Source organism: Centruroides sculpturatus, unplaced genomic scaffold (assembly GCF_000671375.1).
Source record: "Centruroides sculpturatus isolate CEXI.00-Female unplaced genomic scaffold, Cexi_2.0 scaffold10, whole genome shotgun sequence".
NCBI classification, from domain to species: Eukaryota; Metazoa; Arthropoda; class Arachnida; order Scorpiones; family Buthidae; genus Centruroides; species Centruroides sculpturatus.
In genome coordinates this window covers 976,534-994,454 of record NW_019384396.1, presented here as the reverse complement: position 1 = coordinate 994,454, position 17,921 = coordinate 976,534, and the positions used below count along the sequence as shown (strand labels likewise).

Sequence of the window (17,921 nt, the reverse complement as noted above, 5' to 3'; positions counted from 1 at the left end):
TTATCCTTTTTTCCATCGTAGAAACATTTTAATTCTGCAAAATTAGAAATATTTATAATATTTTCACAGAAAACGATAATTATATATATTTAACCTAAATTTAAATCGTAAACTTTAAACATAGCCAGGAAAAGCACATACCACCATTTTCCAAGTTCAAACCTTCGAAATCTAGGGTTGATTTTTCTGCCATGATTGACTATGTATTACACATCAAGTGGTTAAACGGTATAAATTCGTAAATATTTCGATTTCTTAAACTTTTCTAGAAATATTCGAAAACGATTCATTGTTTCTTCAAAGATAAATAAAAAGCTACGTAATTAAGAATAAAGAGATATTTTCGTTTGACCCATTCGCCTAATAACCTGGCATTGTACACGCTATCGTTAACACGCCACATTAACCTTGTGTTATCTGTTTCTGGTTCCTTATTTTCGTCGAAAATGATGGTTGCTCTGGAAAATGTGTAGTTGTTTACTGTATTTTAACCCAGAGCTTAGCTTTTATCATAAAAGATAGATTATACAGAAAAATATGTAAAAAGAATTTTGTTTTCGAATAGTTTGTAGTTTTATGGTGGTTTTCTTGCATTTTTCTATATAATTTTTTATTTCTAGTACGGATACCAAAACCACGGAGGTAGCATACGGAATAATACAAAAAAACTGATTCTCAAGTCCGATCGATAAGTATTGTATATTTGCACCCAAAAAATTCGGTTTTCTATTGGAATGTACAGTACAGTACATCTAACAAACTACATTGTCAAAATACAGTAGACTTATCATGTGACACGACTGCCTCGACCGTAACATTCGCGTGCTTTGAACAGATTTTTCCTCATCTCGGAAGGTTTGATGAACTCGGACCTTAAGTTTGAAATTTGATGCGTGAAACATATAAACGGTTCCTATAATACCAGGCTCTTACTTTAAAATTCGGAGCACGTACATGCACGATTAAGTAAACTCTGTGACGTTTTAGAAGAAAGCTTTCAAATTTAACGTCTGGGTTGCGAAATAACGGCAGGTTAATTTTAGTTTGGATAAAGGTGAATTTTTATTCTTCCGTTACATAACCTTGTTTGGGTGATTAATGCCGAAAACTTTGCTTCTTTACAAATGCACTCTCTCCTATTTGTTTTTATCTAAAAAGTACTGTATTCGACTTCTATTAAAAAGCATTACGCGTAACGCCAAATTTATAGAGCAAAAAGTACATAAAATCCTTTTGTAGATGTTATTTTATACGTCAATAAATATCATTTGAAATATTATAAGCCTTTAGAGAGAAAAAATATCTTTAAAAATATACAATTTGAACCGAAAAATTCAAACTTTTTAAAATGCAAAATGAATGCAATTACAGTACTCGAATAGATGCAGTTTTTCTCACTTTTTCACATTTTACGTAAATACTTGGATTTAACATAGTTCAAAGTTTTCTTTATCCGGAATTTTAGATTAGTAGAATCATTAATGAAATACGCAAGAAAAATACAAGGAAGTAGTCGAGGAAAAACAACAAAAAAATCCTGTATATAAATAAATACCTAAGGCCGCGTGGATCGCGTACAGATGTAATTGGATCTAATTACGATCGTTCTTATTAATTAAATTATAGACAAGCTTTAAGGAAGAGACTATCTAGAGGTCATTCTTCCTTAGGCATATTTTTAAGGGCGTTCGTTTGATGTTAGAAATATTAGTATTTCGAGTGAGGATTCTTCTTCGTTTCATCTACGCAATGGACTTCTTATCGTGTATATCTGATAGTATTATTGCACACGACATCGATAATTATTGTATACTTACTTCAAAACATTAATTTAATTCACCTAAATTATCGTAACCAAATCACTGTTTAAATAAAAAGGTAAAATCTCAAATATTTCATCTACAGGATCCATGCTAAAACGTTATTCTAGATACAAATCAAACGTCTGAAATTACCTATAACCCCCTTATAGGCCCCTATCGATTGAATTTTCTCCCGCAGATGAGTTTGCATATTAAATTACATTCTAAAAAAAGTTAAAAACGAACCAACCTATTAATATACTTTGCCTTCCGTTTAATTAGTATCTAAAAAAGTGATTATAATAATTTATCTAGAGTCTATTGTATTTTGTGCTAAAGTCCGGGAGATAAGCTAACAATTTTCTTAATTTAAAACGCAATTTAATAATTTTAATAACAGTTAATATCAATTTCTTTGAAATTTCTAAAGCGAAGGTCATATTTTTAAACCGTGGTAACCGAGCTTCGTGTGCGATGCGTACAAGGACTGCGATATCCTTGTATGCGTCACACACGAGTTTTTTAAATTCGTGTACTTCCCCAAGCGAAGTAGTAACATAATTTATAATCGACAATAACCGGAAGGTTTAAATTATCCGGGTTTCTTAAATTAATAAAAACAAAATAAGACAAATTGCTAAAAAAAAATTGAAGTCACATTTTCCATCATAGTCCTACCTATGTTTTTTGTAAAGACCAGCTGCACCTACTTTAAACTCACAAATGACAGATGTAGGTAATAATAACAGTAATAACACGGGAGGAAAAGGTACAGGTAGTGTACTTTATCGCTCTTATCGGAATGAAATACAGATAAGGTGCATCCAATTAGTTTTTTTTTGTTTTAAAATGTCGTTTAAATTATCGACACGTCTACTTTTAAACTGTTAATAACCTGTTATTTAAATTTAAAAAAAACAATAAAACAAAGCAAAATATGTTATTTATTCACAAAAATTACAAACTTATAAATATATATATACACAGTAAATATAAAATGAATATTTTAGAAAAGAATTCGAACTCTATCGGGGTGAAATAGTACTTCTTCTGACTCCATGTCTGAAACTAGAGGATGATGTCAGAGATTGAGCTCTCTGAATCTGAACGGTGTAACTGTTGTAGTTGCCGATAGTTTGAGCGAGAATCGATGCAAAATAAACAAAATTGACCAAACTCTAAAAATATATTAATTGTCGTTATTTAAAAACTTAACTATCGCATAAAAAATGAAAATCACTATCCACTTTTTACCTGGAAACAAACCATTAGTGTGACGTACCACGATTTGGGCTGGATGTTTGCGGCCCCTAGGCAAATTTAAGTTGATTATACAGTGCAGAAAATATTAAAAAATAAATAAATAGAAAATTTTTACCGCATAAAGTGGCAGACGACACAGATAAATAGAGCATTCTTATATATTGGGCAAAGGCTCCGTTGCTTTTAATGTGGTCCGTTTCAGAAAATTCCCAACTAGTGGGCTGTAATATTTGAATTCCCAAAAATGAAATTTAGTTTTTGTTAATTGCAGCAATAATCTAGCAATTTTTTTTTTTTTTTAAATAAAAGAATAGTTTTATAAAATGCTCTATAAAATTTAATACATTTTAAGATGACTGACTTTTATATGAAATTGTTTTCATACTTTAATTAATTGACATAAAAATTAATATAGAAATCCAATAAAAAAAGTTCTAAAACATACGCTAAGCGAATGACAGAAATAAAGCTCACTTGTCAGACAGCTTTAATTTAGACCTGTTTCTACCCACATCTTTAGACAAAAATAATAGTTAACAATAGTCAGCCATTTGCTCTAAGGCAAGGATTAGTTGGCATAGAAGATAATAAAACCATAATTCGTTTAGACTTAAAATTTTACGTTATTTCTATCTTCGGGTTTATTTTTATTCATTTTACGATCATTCTCTCGTTAACTCCGAGGTTTTTTTAATCGATGTGGCAATTAACAAACTTAGTTGAAGTTCTGGTAGAACGAACATGTAAAATCCCAATTTAGAATCAGTTAAAAACTCTTTAAATGATTCTCGTTCAAAAAAAATAAAAAAAATTAGCGAGTTTAAAACATGATTAGGAATAAATTAACTTACTTCGAATCTAAAAACGATGAAGTACAGACTGGAGAAGACGATAACTGTAGAAAAATACGTTTGTGCCATAAATACAGATTCCACGTCGTGTTTCAATAAATGTTTCGATAAAAGAGCTGAAACCATGAAGTCATTACAAACAAATTGATTGTAAAATGACAGCAACGATCAAGTTACCTAAGCTACAGCATACTCACCTGTTCCAATGCAAACTATTAAGGCATTTATTATAAAAAGGATAACCGATATTACGTTCACCTTCAAAATAGAGAAAAATCTATTTTTATTTTGTAAATATAAAATAAATCATAGTATTTCCGATTATCTGCGCTAAAAAAACGCATTTATTTATAAGCATGATAAGTTTCTCTATGCTTTAAAATACTGATCGATAATTTCTACATATTAGAATAAGTCTTAAATTACCATTGTTTCGTAAAACATAGGGCCGTGTTTCCATAAATGATCGTAAAGAGCTGATAGTGACAGTATTATTCCCTAAAAATAGATGTTTATAAATGAAATTTACGGTTCATTGTAGACAATATAACAGCAGTAAAGCCAAAATATCCAGACCTGGAAAAGTAAAACAAACAGAAGTTGGTATCTAATGACGAAAGGAATAGGTTTCCGGGGTTTAACTTCTCTATTTGTCTGTGAGGTTTCTCTGGCAGAATGCAATTGAATCTTCAATACAGTAGCCATATCTTCTAAGCGGAAAATCAAGTCATTTATTTCTTTTATTCTCTCTTCTATATCCGAATTATTATACTGTAAACTAGAACAATAGTTTAAACTTTAATAAACTGTAATTAATTTTAATTAGAGTCATTAATTTTAATTGACTAAAATGGATCGTAAGAAAAAAAAAATCTTTTCTGCCTCGTTTCTTGTTAAACCGATAATTATTCTCTATATTTACTTTTAAGCGTATTTTTAAGGTTAGGAAGCATATAAAATTTAACTATATTAATAATAAAATAGAATATTTTTAAAATATTTCCACACTAAAATTTTCTAATTTTATATATGAAATAAGGAAGTGACGTTAGTTGAGAGCCAATTCCGCGAAAACAATTCTTATACGCGTTATTTGCGTTCAAAGTTTATTTTATGTCCCGATATTAAACATAAACCTATATATTGTATACTGTACAGTCCTTAGCAAGACACATGCCCCGGGCTTCGCGCTAAGGGAAACCTCAAGCTACCGCATTTTGTAAAAATTATATTTAAAATACTAAATTTGACAATTTGTATATTAGATGTGAAATTTATTTTCCTATAATTAGCCACAAATTTTCATGTTTTGAAGCCGTTTGACACTGGTAAATTTATCATCAAATAACAAATAGTGTGTGTTAAGTGTATATATAGCAGGAAATCATTTCTGTATTATTTATTACAAAATTTGACGTTAAATTAGGCACAGTGTAAACGGATTTTAAATTAACGGTATAATTGGTAACTTTATTTAGCCATGGGTATTTTTCGTAGCAACGTAGATCAACAAAATGTGATAGAATAATAGACAAAATGCCGTGTGGACTTTAGGTATTATTTTAAGAAACGAAGAACATCGAAATATAAACGGAAGCGACTTGTCTAATGAAATTAAAATACTGTATTTTGCAAACGTATAAAACTGCAATGTAATGTATAAAATCAAGGATTTGTTTCCAAATTTGTATATAGCTTTACGAATCTTATTAACTCTTCCAATTGCTATTACCTCAGAAAAAACTACGCTCTGCAGTCAATGCAAAGTTAAATTAATAAAATTACTCAAGAACTTTTATGACTCAAATATTGTCTAATTATTATAATTAAACGCTTTTATTAAACTTGATTTGTATCAGTGCTGGAATTCTCCAAATTTCAATCACTTAATCAAAATTCACACTGAAAAATCAGATGACAATGCATTTTATTAAAGTGTTAGGGAATGCCCCACTCCCAAACCGAAATAAACATACCCAAATGTAGAATTTAATTAATAGTACCAATTGAACGTGGATATTTTACATTTTCATCCTCAAACCCTTAAAAAATTATCAAAAAAATTTAATCAGTAATATTATTTTTAAACAAAATTACAGATGTATACGTGTAAATGCATTTTAATAATGTGGTGAGAGTGGCTCAATTGTTTTTCAATTTTTTTTTATATATATTTTATTATTATTTGACACTATCGTCTAGTGAACATAAACTATGAGAAAATTTAAATTTCAATGATATACGCCTAATTCATAATTTTGCAAAAAACGCAAAAGTACATTTTATGAAATGATCATCTCAAAATTTACAGTAAAGTACAAACATATTAGTTTTATAGACTCAGTATTTATTTCGTTAATAGATTACTTAATCATTAACTCATTATTTTTAACAGGTCTGAAGATATTTCACTTATTTCATTAGAACAGATTTCTGCCAAGCTAAATGGTGCATGAGCAGAGAAGTAAGGTTATTTGTTTCCAATAATATCGACTTTTGCCCTGGGCCTGCAAACTCTAGAGGTGGCCCTGACGCGAGATTAAAAAAATTATGTTGTAAATATAATTTAGACCAAGAGACGGATTTCTATTAACACAGAATTTACACTAAATAATATACAAAAGTTACCTTTCATAGAGAGCAATTCCGCTAGCTAAACTGGCCAACAACGAATTGTTTGTCCTTTCTTCGATGACAGAGACGTTTGCCTAAGTGTTAATGTTTTGTCACAAATTTTTTTTTCGTGTTTTAATTCTTGAATTACTATTACTACTTACGTTCTGCACCTCGGGCTCGCTAACGCTTTCGTGACCGTTCATTGTTGAAGGATCAAATCGAATCACTTCTGTCAATTCACAAATCCCGTCTTCTAAATGATGGCTGTCCCTCCTGTAACGTTTTTAAGTCAAGTGTGTATTTAAATCATCTCATTTGCATTTCGGTTGGATACGTGTAAAATCAGACCGCACGTTATGGCTGGTTCAAACCCCGTTACCTAATGATTTATCATATCTAATTGTTCTAAAAAGACTGGTACAGTAGATAAGCAAGTAACGATTAATTATCGATAACTAGTTACTTCTCATTCAAATACCACGTGTTTTAAGATGCAAGAACATCCTAGGTTAGTTCAATATGACTTACCATTTGACACCCGTACTTTTAGACATTTTAAAAAACAATTTTACAGCATATAAACGAATTCCAAACTGTTTATGCAAGGGGGTGGATGCTTTATCAACATTATCAGTTTAATCTATCAATTTATCACTCCATTCAATAAATTGAACACAATGTTTTTGAAATTAAATTTATTTTTGAAAAATTCTTAACTAAAATTTATTACATTCAGTAACACTCCTATAACTACTTACAAATAGATTAGTTTACTTTAAAAACTGCCAACTGTACACATTTGCAATTCCTTTGCAAGAGAGATAGATAAAGATACAATGAAAATATATTTTTAAAATAAGTTTTTTTTTCTTTTTTCCACAAATTGGCTATTGCAAATTATAGTTACTTTTATCTAGAATACTATCCATCGATACTCTGTAAATTTCAAACATAACTCGAGCGAGTTGGGACAATTACAATGTGCATAGTGAAATTACGTGAACGTGTGCCGAAATGAATTTACAACACATCTCCAACTGTCCATATATTTAAGACTACGGATAAAGTATGTAAACGACTAAATTGGAACAGATTTTTTTCCAGACAAAATCGTTTTGCTCCTCTTTCTGCAATGTACAGTCAGATAAATGTCTGTTAACGAGTCGCCGGAAAAAGTTCTTTTATATATATATTACATGCTAGTTTCATGTCGTGGTTTAGAGTGGGATCTGTGTCCGCTTCGTGATTTGCTGCTCGAACCATGTTTTCGCTTTGACTTCGATTCAGAGCTTGGAATTTTCATTTTTGGGCTCTCTGGACTCGGCTCTGGAGATTCTACAACACTAAAAGAAAAAGAAAAAAAATTGTTAGTGAGATTGTTGGAAGGTGTAAACAAATTAATAATAATAATAATAAATTAAATTACTTTGCAGGTCCTGCAGTGATGGCCAAGGGTTCTCGTCTCAAACCTGGACTTCTCTCTCTCCACTGTGAAGAACCATTGATTGCTGCATGTCTGGATCGATAAACTTGAGCTCTATCTTCCCATTCTCGATTAAAAGATTCAGCTTCTTCTGTATTTGATTATTTCAAAGATTTAGATCTGATTTTCTTCAGTTAAACCTTAAACATTTAGATATTAAATTACCTTCTTCAATGTTAATATATTCTTGGCATTCATCTTCTTCACCCGTATATCTATTTCGGGATTTCTCTATGACATGTCCCCGATCCTGAAGATGATGGCCTATGGCCATCTTCTGAACACCTGTTCTGGTATCCTGTACACTTCTACGAGTTTCACTTACCTATAAAACAGAATACATAACTACTATGTATTCTACTTTATAGACAAGTGAAATTAATCCAAAGAATAATTAAATTAATAATAACAATTACTATTAATTTAATTTTTCTATGAACTAATTGCATATGTATACAAATCTTCTCTGTAAATTAAGACTAACAATTATTTTATTAAAATATGCATAATACAATAAAAATATAAAGGAATATTAAAAAGGCTAAAATATGAAAATATTATGGACAACTGAATTCTTCTTAATAATTTATATTTCTAAAAATGTTTGTTTGTGAAGTATTAAGAATTCCCACTTTATTATATAATAATAATATATTAAACATATTATTCTTTCCTTTATTTTCTTTTATTACAATAGGTGACAAACTTCTGTTTGAACAGTTTTTGAATTTCATGCAGCAGATCATCTTGTAGAAAAAAACAGTTCTTCCTTATTCATTAATAATCTTTCCACCTACTAATAAACTTCAGAGTTAAGAAGCATATCTAACATGTATTGTAATCTCTTATAGAGGAAAATGTGATTTTGTTGTGAATATGTTTCTGAATATATTATAATTTTAAAATCATAAATAGCTGTATATTTAGGATAACAATAAAATTGGTTTTCAGATGCCAAAATGTAATAAATAAAATTTATTACTTTTAAGTTTGTTCAATTGAGGAAAATTTAGTTTGCAATTTAATTTATTAGAAAATATTTTTAGAGTGGCATATATTTTAGAATGAAAATGTTTCATAATGTGAAAATAAATACTGTAATGGAATAAGTTATTCATTATAATTTACAGATTTTGAATTTGAAAATATCCAAATTCAAAACTGAATACTTCTTTCTTTGAAAAAAAAAAATCAAAATATGATTTTGGGTGTGACAGGAAAAATTTCAAACCTGAAAGACTACAAATTTTTTTTATTAGGAAAATATAAAACCAATATAAGATCTATTTTCATAGTTTCAAAGTAATACACAAGACTTACTCCACCAGGTCCTGTTCTTTTTGATGAAGAAGCCTGATATACTTGGGGCCTACCATGTTCATCTGTTGTGAACGTCATTACAGAAGAGGAAGAATAACTATGACAATTTGGATCTTGAGATAAACGATCCTAAACAAAAATGCTATAATAAGTGTCTTTTAACTTATTACAAATATTTCATAAAAAATTAAAACTTACAAAATTACTAAACATGCTATTCATGGATGGAAATAGACTATGACCAAATCCAAATGGCATTAAACTATTTCTATTTTGTCTTGACACACCATNAAAATAAATGAATTAGAGAAAAGAAATGTTATATATAACTTTAATTGTAATAATAAAATTATTTATTTAGGAGAAACTAGATAATGTTTAAAAGCGTGAATAAAAACATATTAGTGCTGTAAAATATAGTACACAAAATTTTGCAGTTGCAAAACATTGTAACCAAAATGGCTGTGGAAAAGAAAAAAATTCAATAAAAACCATAAAATTTGAAAGAAATAATAACAAAACAAAAATATCATGAACATATTGAAATATTAAATGTTAAAAAAGAAAATAGAATCATTGATTTTTCTTATAACCATGGACTAGTTTATTCAACATCCTTTTTTCATAATTCATATTAATCAGAGACTAAGACACTTAATCAACTTCTTTATGTTTATTCGGCAATGCATTGTGAATTGATATAAATTCATCTCTCTTCAGTCTACAAAATTTTTTAAAAATACATAAATTTCTCTCAAAAAATTTAAAAACTTCTTAATCTTTACAAAAAAAAAAAGAACAAACCTTATAATATATTCATTTAACAGATTCTTTGCTATCCTGCCCCATGTTTACAATACTTTTTATAGTGAGATGACATATGGTACAATGTCATATTAATTTAAATAAGGGAATGGATGTAACTATCATCATCACAATAATTCATTGTGATATGTTCTTTGAATCTTTTCCTTTATACAGAATTTTTATGTATTTCTATCAATAATACATTTATTTTTCTTACAAATTACTGCCCACTGAGATTGCTGATATATTAATCTTATTGCCATTTCATGCTCTTTTAATCTTGCTTTCAATGGTCTTTTAGTTNATATACCACTTTATTATGTAAAATGTAATAGTTAGTATTATATAAAATAGCAAAAAGCCTAATTTTGAGGGTAGAGATAAATTTTTAAAAAAAAATTGCAAATGCTAACAACAAGAAAAATCTTAATTAAGTCAAACCCCATTTGAGATATGACAAGTGATTCCCTTTATCTTCCAACCCCTTTAACCTTTAACCATCAAAATTTAATAGCATAAATCCCCCTAATATACAAACCTCCCTGCAAAATTTCAAATTATTTTGACAAAAGATACAGAAATTATTAAACTTCAAAGTAGGTGAATAAAATTGTGTCATCCATCCACCACATTAACATCCATAAATACAGAAAAACCCCAAATTTTTATGCATTTCTCAATGTTTCAAGGTCCAGAGTCCAAAAATGTAAAAATCTTGGAGTCATTTTTGACTAATTACTACAATGTACTTTCCCAATGTATATAACAGCCGGGAAATTAAAAATGTTCATCTTATTGTAGGCCTAAATAAATCTAACCTCTACCTCCATTATTTTTTTAAGGCCTAACAAAATAAATTTTGCCTTAGGGCCTTGTAAATCTTGTAAATTCTCTACTTGTAGAATATTATGAAAATTTATTAAACATTCTATTGTTTAATTTAGTGTCATATTTTTTTAACTCTAAAAATGGCCTCATTGCCTAACCAACTACTTTTTTTTTAATGAAAAAGTTTGCTTTTTTATTTCTCCATTGTTCATTTACTGAAAAACAATAACACGTTATTTAAAAATGGTTATTTTTAAACATTTCTGTTGATTTCATAGGCATTTCTATTGTGATACAATTCACATAACATTCAATAGTCAAATGCTTTTGCACAAAGCCAACTCAATGGCTTTGTGATGCAAACTGAACCAAATAAAATCCATAAAAATGATATAGTTATTTTAGACTGTGTTGTAATTCTACTTAAATAACAAACAATGAGAAACAACTTTCTTACAATTTTTTACTATATATTCAATTTAGCTGAATATAAGAAATAAGTGCACTATTTTATTTGTGATAACTGTATAAAATTTATAATTAATACATTAATTTACAAAATTATAGTTTTAAAATGTAATGTATTAAAACTGAAAGTTTAACAAAAAAAAAAAAAAAAATACTCAAGGAAGTATACAACAAATGAGAACTTTAAAATAAAAAATTCTATTGTTACATTTTGAGTCCAATCATTGATCTTTGTTTAGTTTTTGAGAAAACAAACTAAAAAAAATGTATTAACACTAGTTATCTCAAAATCTGAATTTTTAATTATTGTAATACTGTCCTGAAAAACAATATACTATTGATAATAAATTTATTGCATCTACCATTCTTCCGATAAGTGTATAAGGCATTTTAATTAATATAGAAAATTTTTAATGATGTAAACATTATGTAAGTCTAAGATGAAAAGTTCGATAACAATCAGCTAATTGATATATTGTGTAATAATGATTATTTAGCAAATGGAGATTTTTATCATTAAGACAATGTGCTAAAGAATGTTGAGACAACTCACCAATGGCCACCGATCTTCTTTTGTTGATCACACTGATCATTAAATCATTGTTTAACAAGTCAGAAGAAATTCTTTCATTTTCCTTTTCCAGAGCACCTGTGTAATTATTTAGCTTGGTATTTAACTCGTCCACTCGAGTCTCATAATAATGTTCATTACCAGATCTATTAATTACTTCATGTTTTTTCAAACCATCTAACTGCAATTAAATCAAATATTTAATGAAATAATTATTTGATAAAAAAATATTTCATCACGCCACATACAGTTAAATTACTACTTACTAAGTATTTTTTTAACAAAAGAAAAGAATAACATTTAGTAATCAAAATCAAACTCAGCAGTGAGAAATAGTTAACAAATTTTCAATTTAAAATTTATTAGCAATCATTGTTGTACCTTAAGTTCAGTAGATATAACTTTCTGTTTGAGCAGGGTGGCTCGTCTTAAAGCTGCATGCCTTCGCTCCACATCTTTTCCTGCTGTCTATAACACAGGAAATAGTAAAAATTAAAACGAAAATCAATAGATAAGGTTCCCTTTCTTGGCATTACAAAGTTTTGAAATAGACAGCTTGAAATAAATTAGATTCAAGAATAGCTCATGTTTTTGGATTAAAGCAAACTTTTTACAAAATAGTCTTGATTACTGTATGTAAAACTTTGTGAATTTTTAGAACTCCATCATTTGTCCTTAATAAAAATAATTATCAAAAAATTATGAAGTGTTATGAAGTATATTTTTAATTAAAAACAAAAACTTTCATGAATTTTTAAAAATTATTCTTTTAAATTATATCTGTTATTTTAAAAGTATTATTTTAAGATCTATTAAGCTATATCGCAGGAACTTCCTCTTCTGAAACACAAGGAAATGGTTAAAGATTAGAAGAGGACTAAACAAAATTGATTGAATAATTATATAAATAAAATTACCATCACCATTTTTTCTTGTAAAATAATATTTTTATCCTTTTTTCCATCGTAGAAACATTTTAATTCTGCAAAATTAGAAATATTTATAATATTTTCACAGAAAACGATAATTATATATATTTAACCTAAATTTAAATCGTAAACTTTAAACATAGCCAGGAAAAGCACATACCACCATTTTCCAAGTTCAAACCTTCGAAATCTAGGGTTGATTTTTCTGCCATGATTGACTATGTATTACACATCAAGTGGTTAAACGGTATAAATTCGTAAATATTTCGATTTCTTAAACTTTTCTAGAAATATTCGAAAACGATTCATTGTTTCTTCAAAGATAAATAAAAAGCTACGTAATTAAGAATAAAGAGATATTTTCGTTTGACCCATTCGCCTAATAACCTGGCATTGTACACGCTATCGTTAACACGCCACATTAACCTTGTGTTATCTGTTTCTGGTTCCTTATTTTCGTCGAAAATGATGGTTGCTCTGGAAAATGTGTAGTTGTTTACTGTATTTTAACCCAGAGCTTAGCTTTTATCATAAAAGATAGATTATACAGAAAAATATGTAAAAAGAATTTTGTTTTCGAATAGTTTGTAGTTTTATGGTGGTTTTCTTGCATTTTTCTATATAATTTTTTATTTCTAGTACGGATACCAAAACCACGGAGGTAGCATACGGAATAATACAAAAAAACTGATTCTCAAGTCCGATCGATAAGTATTGTATATTTGCACCCAAAAAATTCGGTTTTCTATTGGAATGTACAGTACAGTACATCTAACAAACTACATTGTCAAAATACAGTAGACTTATCATGTGACACGACTGCCTCGACCGTAACATTCGCGTGCTTTGAACAGATTTTTCCTCATCTCGGAAGGTTTGATGAACTCGGACCTTAAGTTTGAAATTTGATGCTTGAAACATATAAACGGTTCCTATAATACCAGGCTCTTACTTTAAAATTCGGAGCACGTACATGCACGATTAAGTAAACTCTGTGACGTTTTAGAAGAAAGCTTTCGAATTTAACGTCTGGGTTGCGAAATAACGGCAGGTTAATTTTAGTTTGGATAAAGGTGAATTTTTATTCTTCCGTTACATAACCTTGTTTGGGTGATTAATGCCGAAAACTTTGCTTCTTTACAAATGCACTCTCTCCTATTTGTTTTTATCTAAAAAGTACTGTATTCGACTTCTATTAAAAAGCATTACGCGTAACGCCAAATTTATAGAGCAAAAAGTACATAAAATCCTTTTGTAAATGTTATTTTATACGTCAATAAATATCATTTGAAATATTATAAGCCTTTAGAGAGGAAAAATATCTTTAAAAATATACAATTTGAACCGAAAAATTCAAACTTTTTAAAATGCAAAATGAATGCAATTACAGTACTCGAATAGATGCAGTTTTTCTCACTTTTTCACATTTTACGTAAATACTTGGATTTAACATAGTTCAAAGTTTTCTTTATCCGGAATTTTAGATTAGTAGAATCATTAATGAAATCCGCAAGAAAAATACAAGGAAGTAGTCGAGGAAAAACAACAAAAAAAATCCTGTATATAAATAAATACCTAAGGCCGCGTGGATCGCGTACAGATGTAATTGGATCTAATTACGATCGTTCTTATTAATTAAATTATAGACAAGCTTTAAGGAAGAGACTATCTAGAGGTCATTCTTCCTTAGGCATATTTTTAAGAGCGTTCGTTTGATGTTAGAAATATTAGTATTTCGAGTGAGGATTCTTCTTCGTTTCATCTACGAAATGGACTTCTTATCGTGTATATCTGATAGTATTATTGCACACGACATCGATAATTATTGTATACTTACTTCAAAACATTAATTTAATTCACCTAAATTATCGTAACCAAATCACTGTTTAAATAAAAAGGTAAAATCTCAAATATTTCATCTACAGGATCCATGCTAAAACGTTATTCTAGATACAAATCAAACGTCTGAAATTACCTATAACCCCCTTATAGGCCCCTATCGATTGAATTTTCTCCCGCAGATGAGTTTGCATATTAAATTACATTCTAAAAAAAGTTAAAAACGAACCAACCTATTAATATACTTTGCCTTCCGTTTAATTAGTATCTAAAAAAGTGATTATAATAATTTATCTAGAGTCTATTGTATTTTGTGCTAAAGTCCGGGAGATAAGCTAACAATTTTCTTAATTTAAAACGCAATTTAATAATTTTAATAACAGTTAATATCAATTTCTTTGAAATTTCTAAAGCGAAGGTCATATTTTTAAACCGTGGTAACCGAGCTTCGTGTGCGATGCGTACAAGGACTGCGATATCCTTGTATGCGTCACACACGAGTTTTTTAAATTCGTGTACTTCCCCAAGCGAAGTAGTAACATAATTTATAATCGACAATAACCGGAAGGTTTAAATTATCCGGGTTTCTTAAATTAATAAAAACAAAATAAGACAAATTGCTAAAAAAAAAATTGAAGTCACATTTTCCATCATAGTCCTACCTATGTTTTTTGTAAAGACCAGCTGCACCTACTTTAAACTCACAAATGACAGATGTAGGTAATAATAACAGTAATAACACGGGAGGAAAAGGTACAGGTAGTGTACTTTATCGCTCTTATCGGAATGAAATACAGATAAGGTGCATCCAATTATTTTTTTTTTTTGTTTTAAAATGTCGTTTAAATTATCGACACGTCTACTTTTAAACTGTTAATAACCTGTTATTTAAATTTAAAAAAAACAATAAAACAAANTAGCTCTTTTTGTCATGACTAGATCCAGCAATTCTAGTGTGAATCAAGCCTTAATCATTTTTAAGTGTCCTTAATCTAGTTGTAGAAATTCAGCATTTCTAGATACACTCAATAATTGTTCCTATTTTTTTAAAGATCTTTTTCAAGTAATCTATATATATTTTATATATTTAGTATACCAGTTTATTTAGCTATGGTATACTATGCAGCCTTAACTCTGTGTATTAAAGATGTCAGCAGTAAGTAATCTTATATTAGTAATATACTTTGTGTCTTGTAAGTATAGGTATCCCTCATATAACACGGTAATTCGATAAACAGTAGTAGTACGTTCTGAAAAAGTGCCATGTTATTCAAATCTGAGCTATATGAAACAAAGAACTAATGCAAAACATGGGGTTATGTTCCAGAAGTTAGCAAAAGTATACTATTATTTTTCATTACTCAGAGGAATATGTTTATTAAAGCAATCGATAATTTATTTCCAATCAATAATTCATTAACAAGCACAATTAAAATTACCATATTATGTGTTAATATTAATTTAAATTAATTTTAACATTTTCTTTTTACAAAATATTGTCGTCTTTTGAGCTTTTTTGTTGATCCTGATCAGAACTATCAGCAACATTTTCATATTTTTTAGTTTTATCATAAAAATTTTTATGAATGATGAATTAAAAATATGTTATTAATCAAAAATTTGTTCTAGCGGGTTGTGTTTGTTCAGTCAAGTACTGTGACTTTTTCCAGAATTTTCTTTGAGTACAGATATACTGCCATATTTTGTTTGTCATTTTAAGAATGATTGCTTACCTACAATTAAAAAAAGTTTAATAACACTTATCTAAAAATGTTTAAATAAACTTTTTTGTTTTTATATTGTCTACTTGGATCTTGTTTATTAATAGGACTTATACTGTTGTAGTTTCTGATTAGCAAAGAGAGAAAGTCTTAGGTAAAACAAACGATAAAACAAAATAAAGATACCTTTATTTATGTATTTTTACTGTATGCTTAAATAAACTTTACTAAATACAAAGATTAATCTATAAAAAGAAACAGAGTGACAGTCTTAAGGATTAAGTCTGAAAACAATGACAACACCTGGTTGATAGGAAAGTTAGTGCAATTGTTTTCTTCCTTGTCCTATCAGTTTTCATTAAAGTAAACCTGACGGAAAATAATTTGAAAATTTCAATATTCTAAAATCCATGGGCAAATTTGAGACAACATGCATGCTTACTTGAATGAAAAAAAAAAATCATAAAAAAGTCTATAAAATTTTGAAATTTTGTATGGATGATTTCCAAAACCATGTTAGGGTGAAACTGTGTTGTACAAGAGATACCTGTATTGTTTTTTTCTCTCCCTTCTTAAAAATTTTTGTGTATTTCATTAATGAAGTCTACAATATGTAAGTATTAATTAATTAAAAATATTATTATATACTGTGATAAAAATAAAATCAGATATGATTACACAATTCTAAGAGAATCATATAGAGGAAATGGACTAGAAGGAAAAATACAGTATTAATTAACGTAATATATACATATATATAGCAGCAATATGGGTCAACAGTTTTATGTTGTTTGAAACAATTCCAAAGTAATTGATAAGGAAATGCTAGAATTTGTAATAAGATTACTGGAAGTGCTAATAATAGATTTACATATTAACATATACTGTAAATCCTCTAAAATAAGACCTTACCAGAAAATCCTTACATGATTTTTCACGATGCTCATAATATGAACCCTATCCCTAAAATAAGCCCCAGTTAAGATTGATGCTAGATAATCGTATTTAATGTCTGTTGTAACCCACAACAGATGTATTGAATTTTAAAATAATAATATATAATTAAATATAAATACTGTAAATATTATTATTGGCATTAATATTTAAAAGAAATCAGTGATGTGCTGTCATTGGAAGCGGTGGAAGCGCTGCTTCCCTTGTATTTTCTAAAAAATAACTACATATTAATTTTAATTATATGAAAATAATCACACAATATTTTATTATAACCGCATTATGTATCTTATTACAAATTTCTGTACTATATTTGAAAAAAAAAAGATAAGATTGCTATTGTATATTCAAATATTAGTGGTGGAGTGAAAGCTCTGTATTGTCAGCATCCAAAAAGCCAGATTTGTTATATTTTCACATAAATTCATCCTCAAAATACAGCCACTTACACTGCCAATATCACCACAAT

The 17,921-nt window shown here is 28.5% G+C and overlaps 3 protein-coding genes across 3 annotated transcripts in view; all 3 read right to left on the bottom strand.

Moving 5' to 3' along the window:
* LOC111618420 overlaps nucleotides 1–15,604 on the bottom strand; it is a 30,785-nt gene extending 15,181 nt beyond the window's left edge. Inside the window, exons 1-5 of the mRNA XM_023359958.1 lie at nucleotides 15,440–15,604; nucleotides 13,099–13,222; nucleotides 12,927–12,991; nucleotides 12,391–12,477; nucleotides 11,992–12,190 (exon numbers count right to left, since the gene is read on the bottom strand). Of these exons, the coding sequence (XP_023215726.1) occupies nucleotides 11,992–12,190; nucleotides 12,391–12,477; nucleotides 12,927–12,991; nucleotides 13,099–13,150 (403 nt within the window). The 5' untranslated portion in view covers nucleotides 13,151–13,222; nucleotides 15,440–15,604. The remainder of the gene's footprint in view (nucleotides 1–11,991; nucleotides 12,191–12,390; nucleotides 12,478–12,926; nucleotides 12,992–13,098; nucleotides 13,223–15,439) is intronic.
* On the bottom strand, nucleotides 2,802–7,101 carry LOC111618418. The gene is made up of 10 exons (XM_023359955.1): nucleotides 7,061–7,101; nucleotides 6,694–6,805; nucleotides 6,545–6,624; nucleotides 4,493–4,694; nucleotides 4,343–4,414; nucleotides 4,114–4,174; nucleotides 3,917–4,032; nucleotides 3,181–3,286; nucleotides 3,057–3,112; nucleotides 2,802–2,980 (listed from the first exon to the last, which is right to left on the bottom strand). Exons 1-10 carry the CDS (start codon nucleotides 7,084–7,086, stop codon nucleotides 2,828–2,830), a joined length of 984 nt encoding a protein of 327 aa, XP_023215723.1. The 5' UTR covers nucleotides 7,087–7,101; the 3' UTR covers nucleotides 2,802–2,827.
* The window catches only part of LOC111618419 (myeloid leukemia factor 2-like), a 17,150-nt gene continuing 6,441 nt past the window's right edge, over nucleotides 7,213–17,921 (bottom strand). Inside the window, exons 2-6 of the mRNA XM_023359956.1 lie at nucleotides 9,534–9,622; nucleotides 9,336–9,464; nucleotides 8,181–8,340; nucleotides 7,959–8,106; nucleotides 7,213–7,875 (exon numbers count right to left, since the gene is read on the bottom strand). Coding sequence (XP_023215724.1) covers nucleotides 7,725–7,875; nucleotides 7,959–8,106; nucleotides 8,181–8,340; nucleotides 9,336–9,464; nucleotides 9,534–9,622 — 677 coding nt within the window. The 3' untranslated portion in view covers nucleotides 7,213–7,724. The remainder of the gene's footprint in view (nucleotides 7,876–7,958; nucleotides 8,107–8,180; nucleotides 8,341–9,335; nucleotides 9,465–9,533; nucleotides 9,623–17,921) is intronic.

What these genes read in the sequence shown, in the direction of transcription:
- LOC111618418 (XM_023359955.1), bottom strand. Translation starts at nt 7,086, where the DNA reads ATGTCTAAAAGTACGGGTGTCAAATG. An exon ending in AAAAGTACGGGTGTCAAATG is followed by an intron (nt 6,806 to 7,060) that starts GTAAGTCATATT and finishes AAAACGTTACAG; the next exon opens with GAGGGACAGCCATCATTTAG. An exon ending in CACTAATGGTTTGTTTCCAG is followed by an intron (nt 2,981 to 3,056) that starts GTAAAAAGTGGA and finishes ATATATTTTTAG; the next exon opens with AGTTTGGTCAATTTTGTTTA.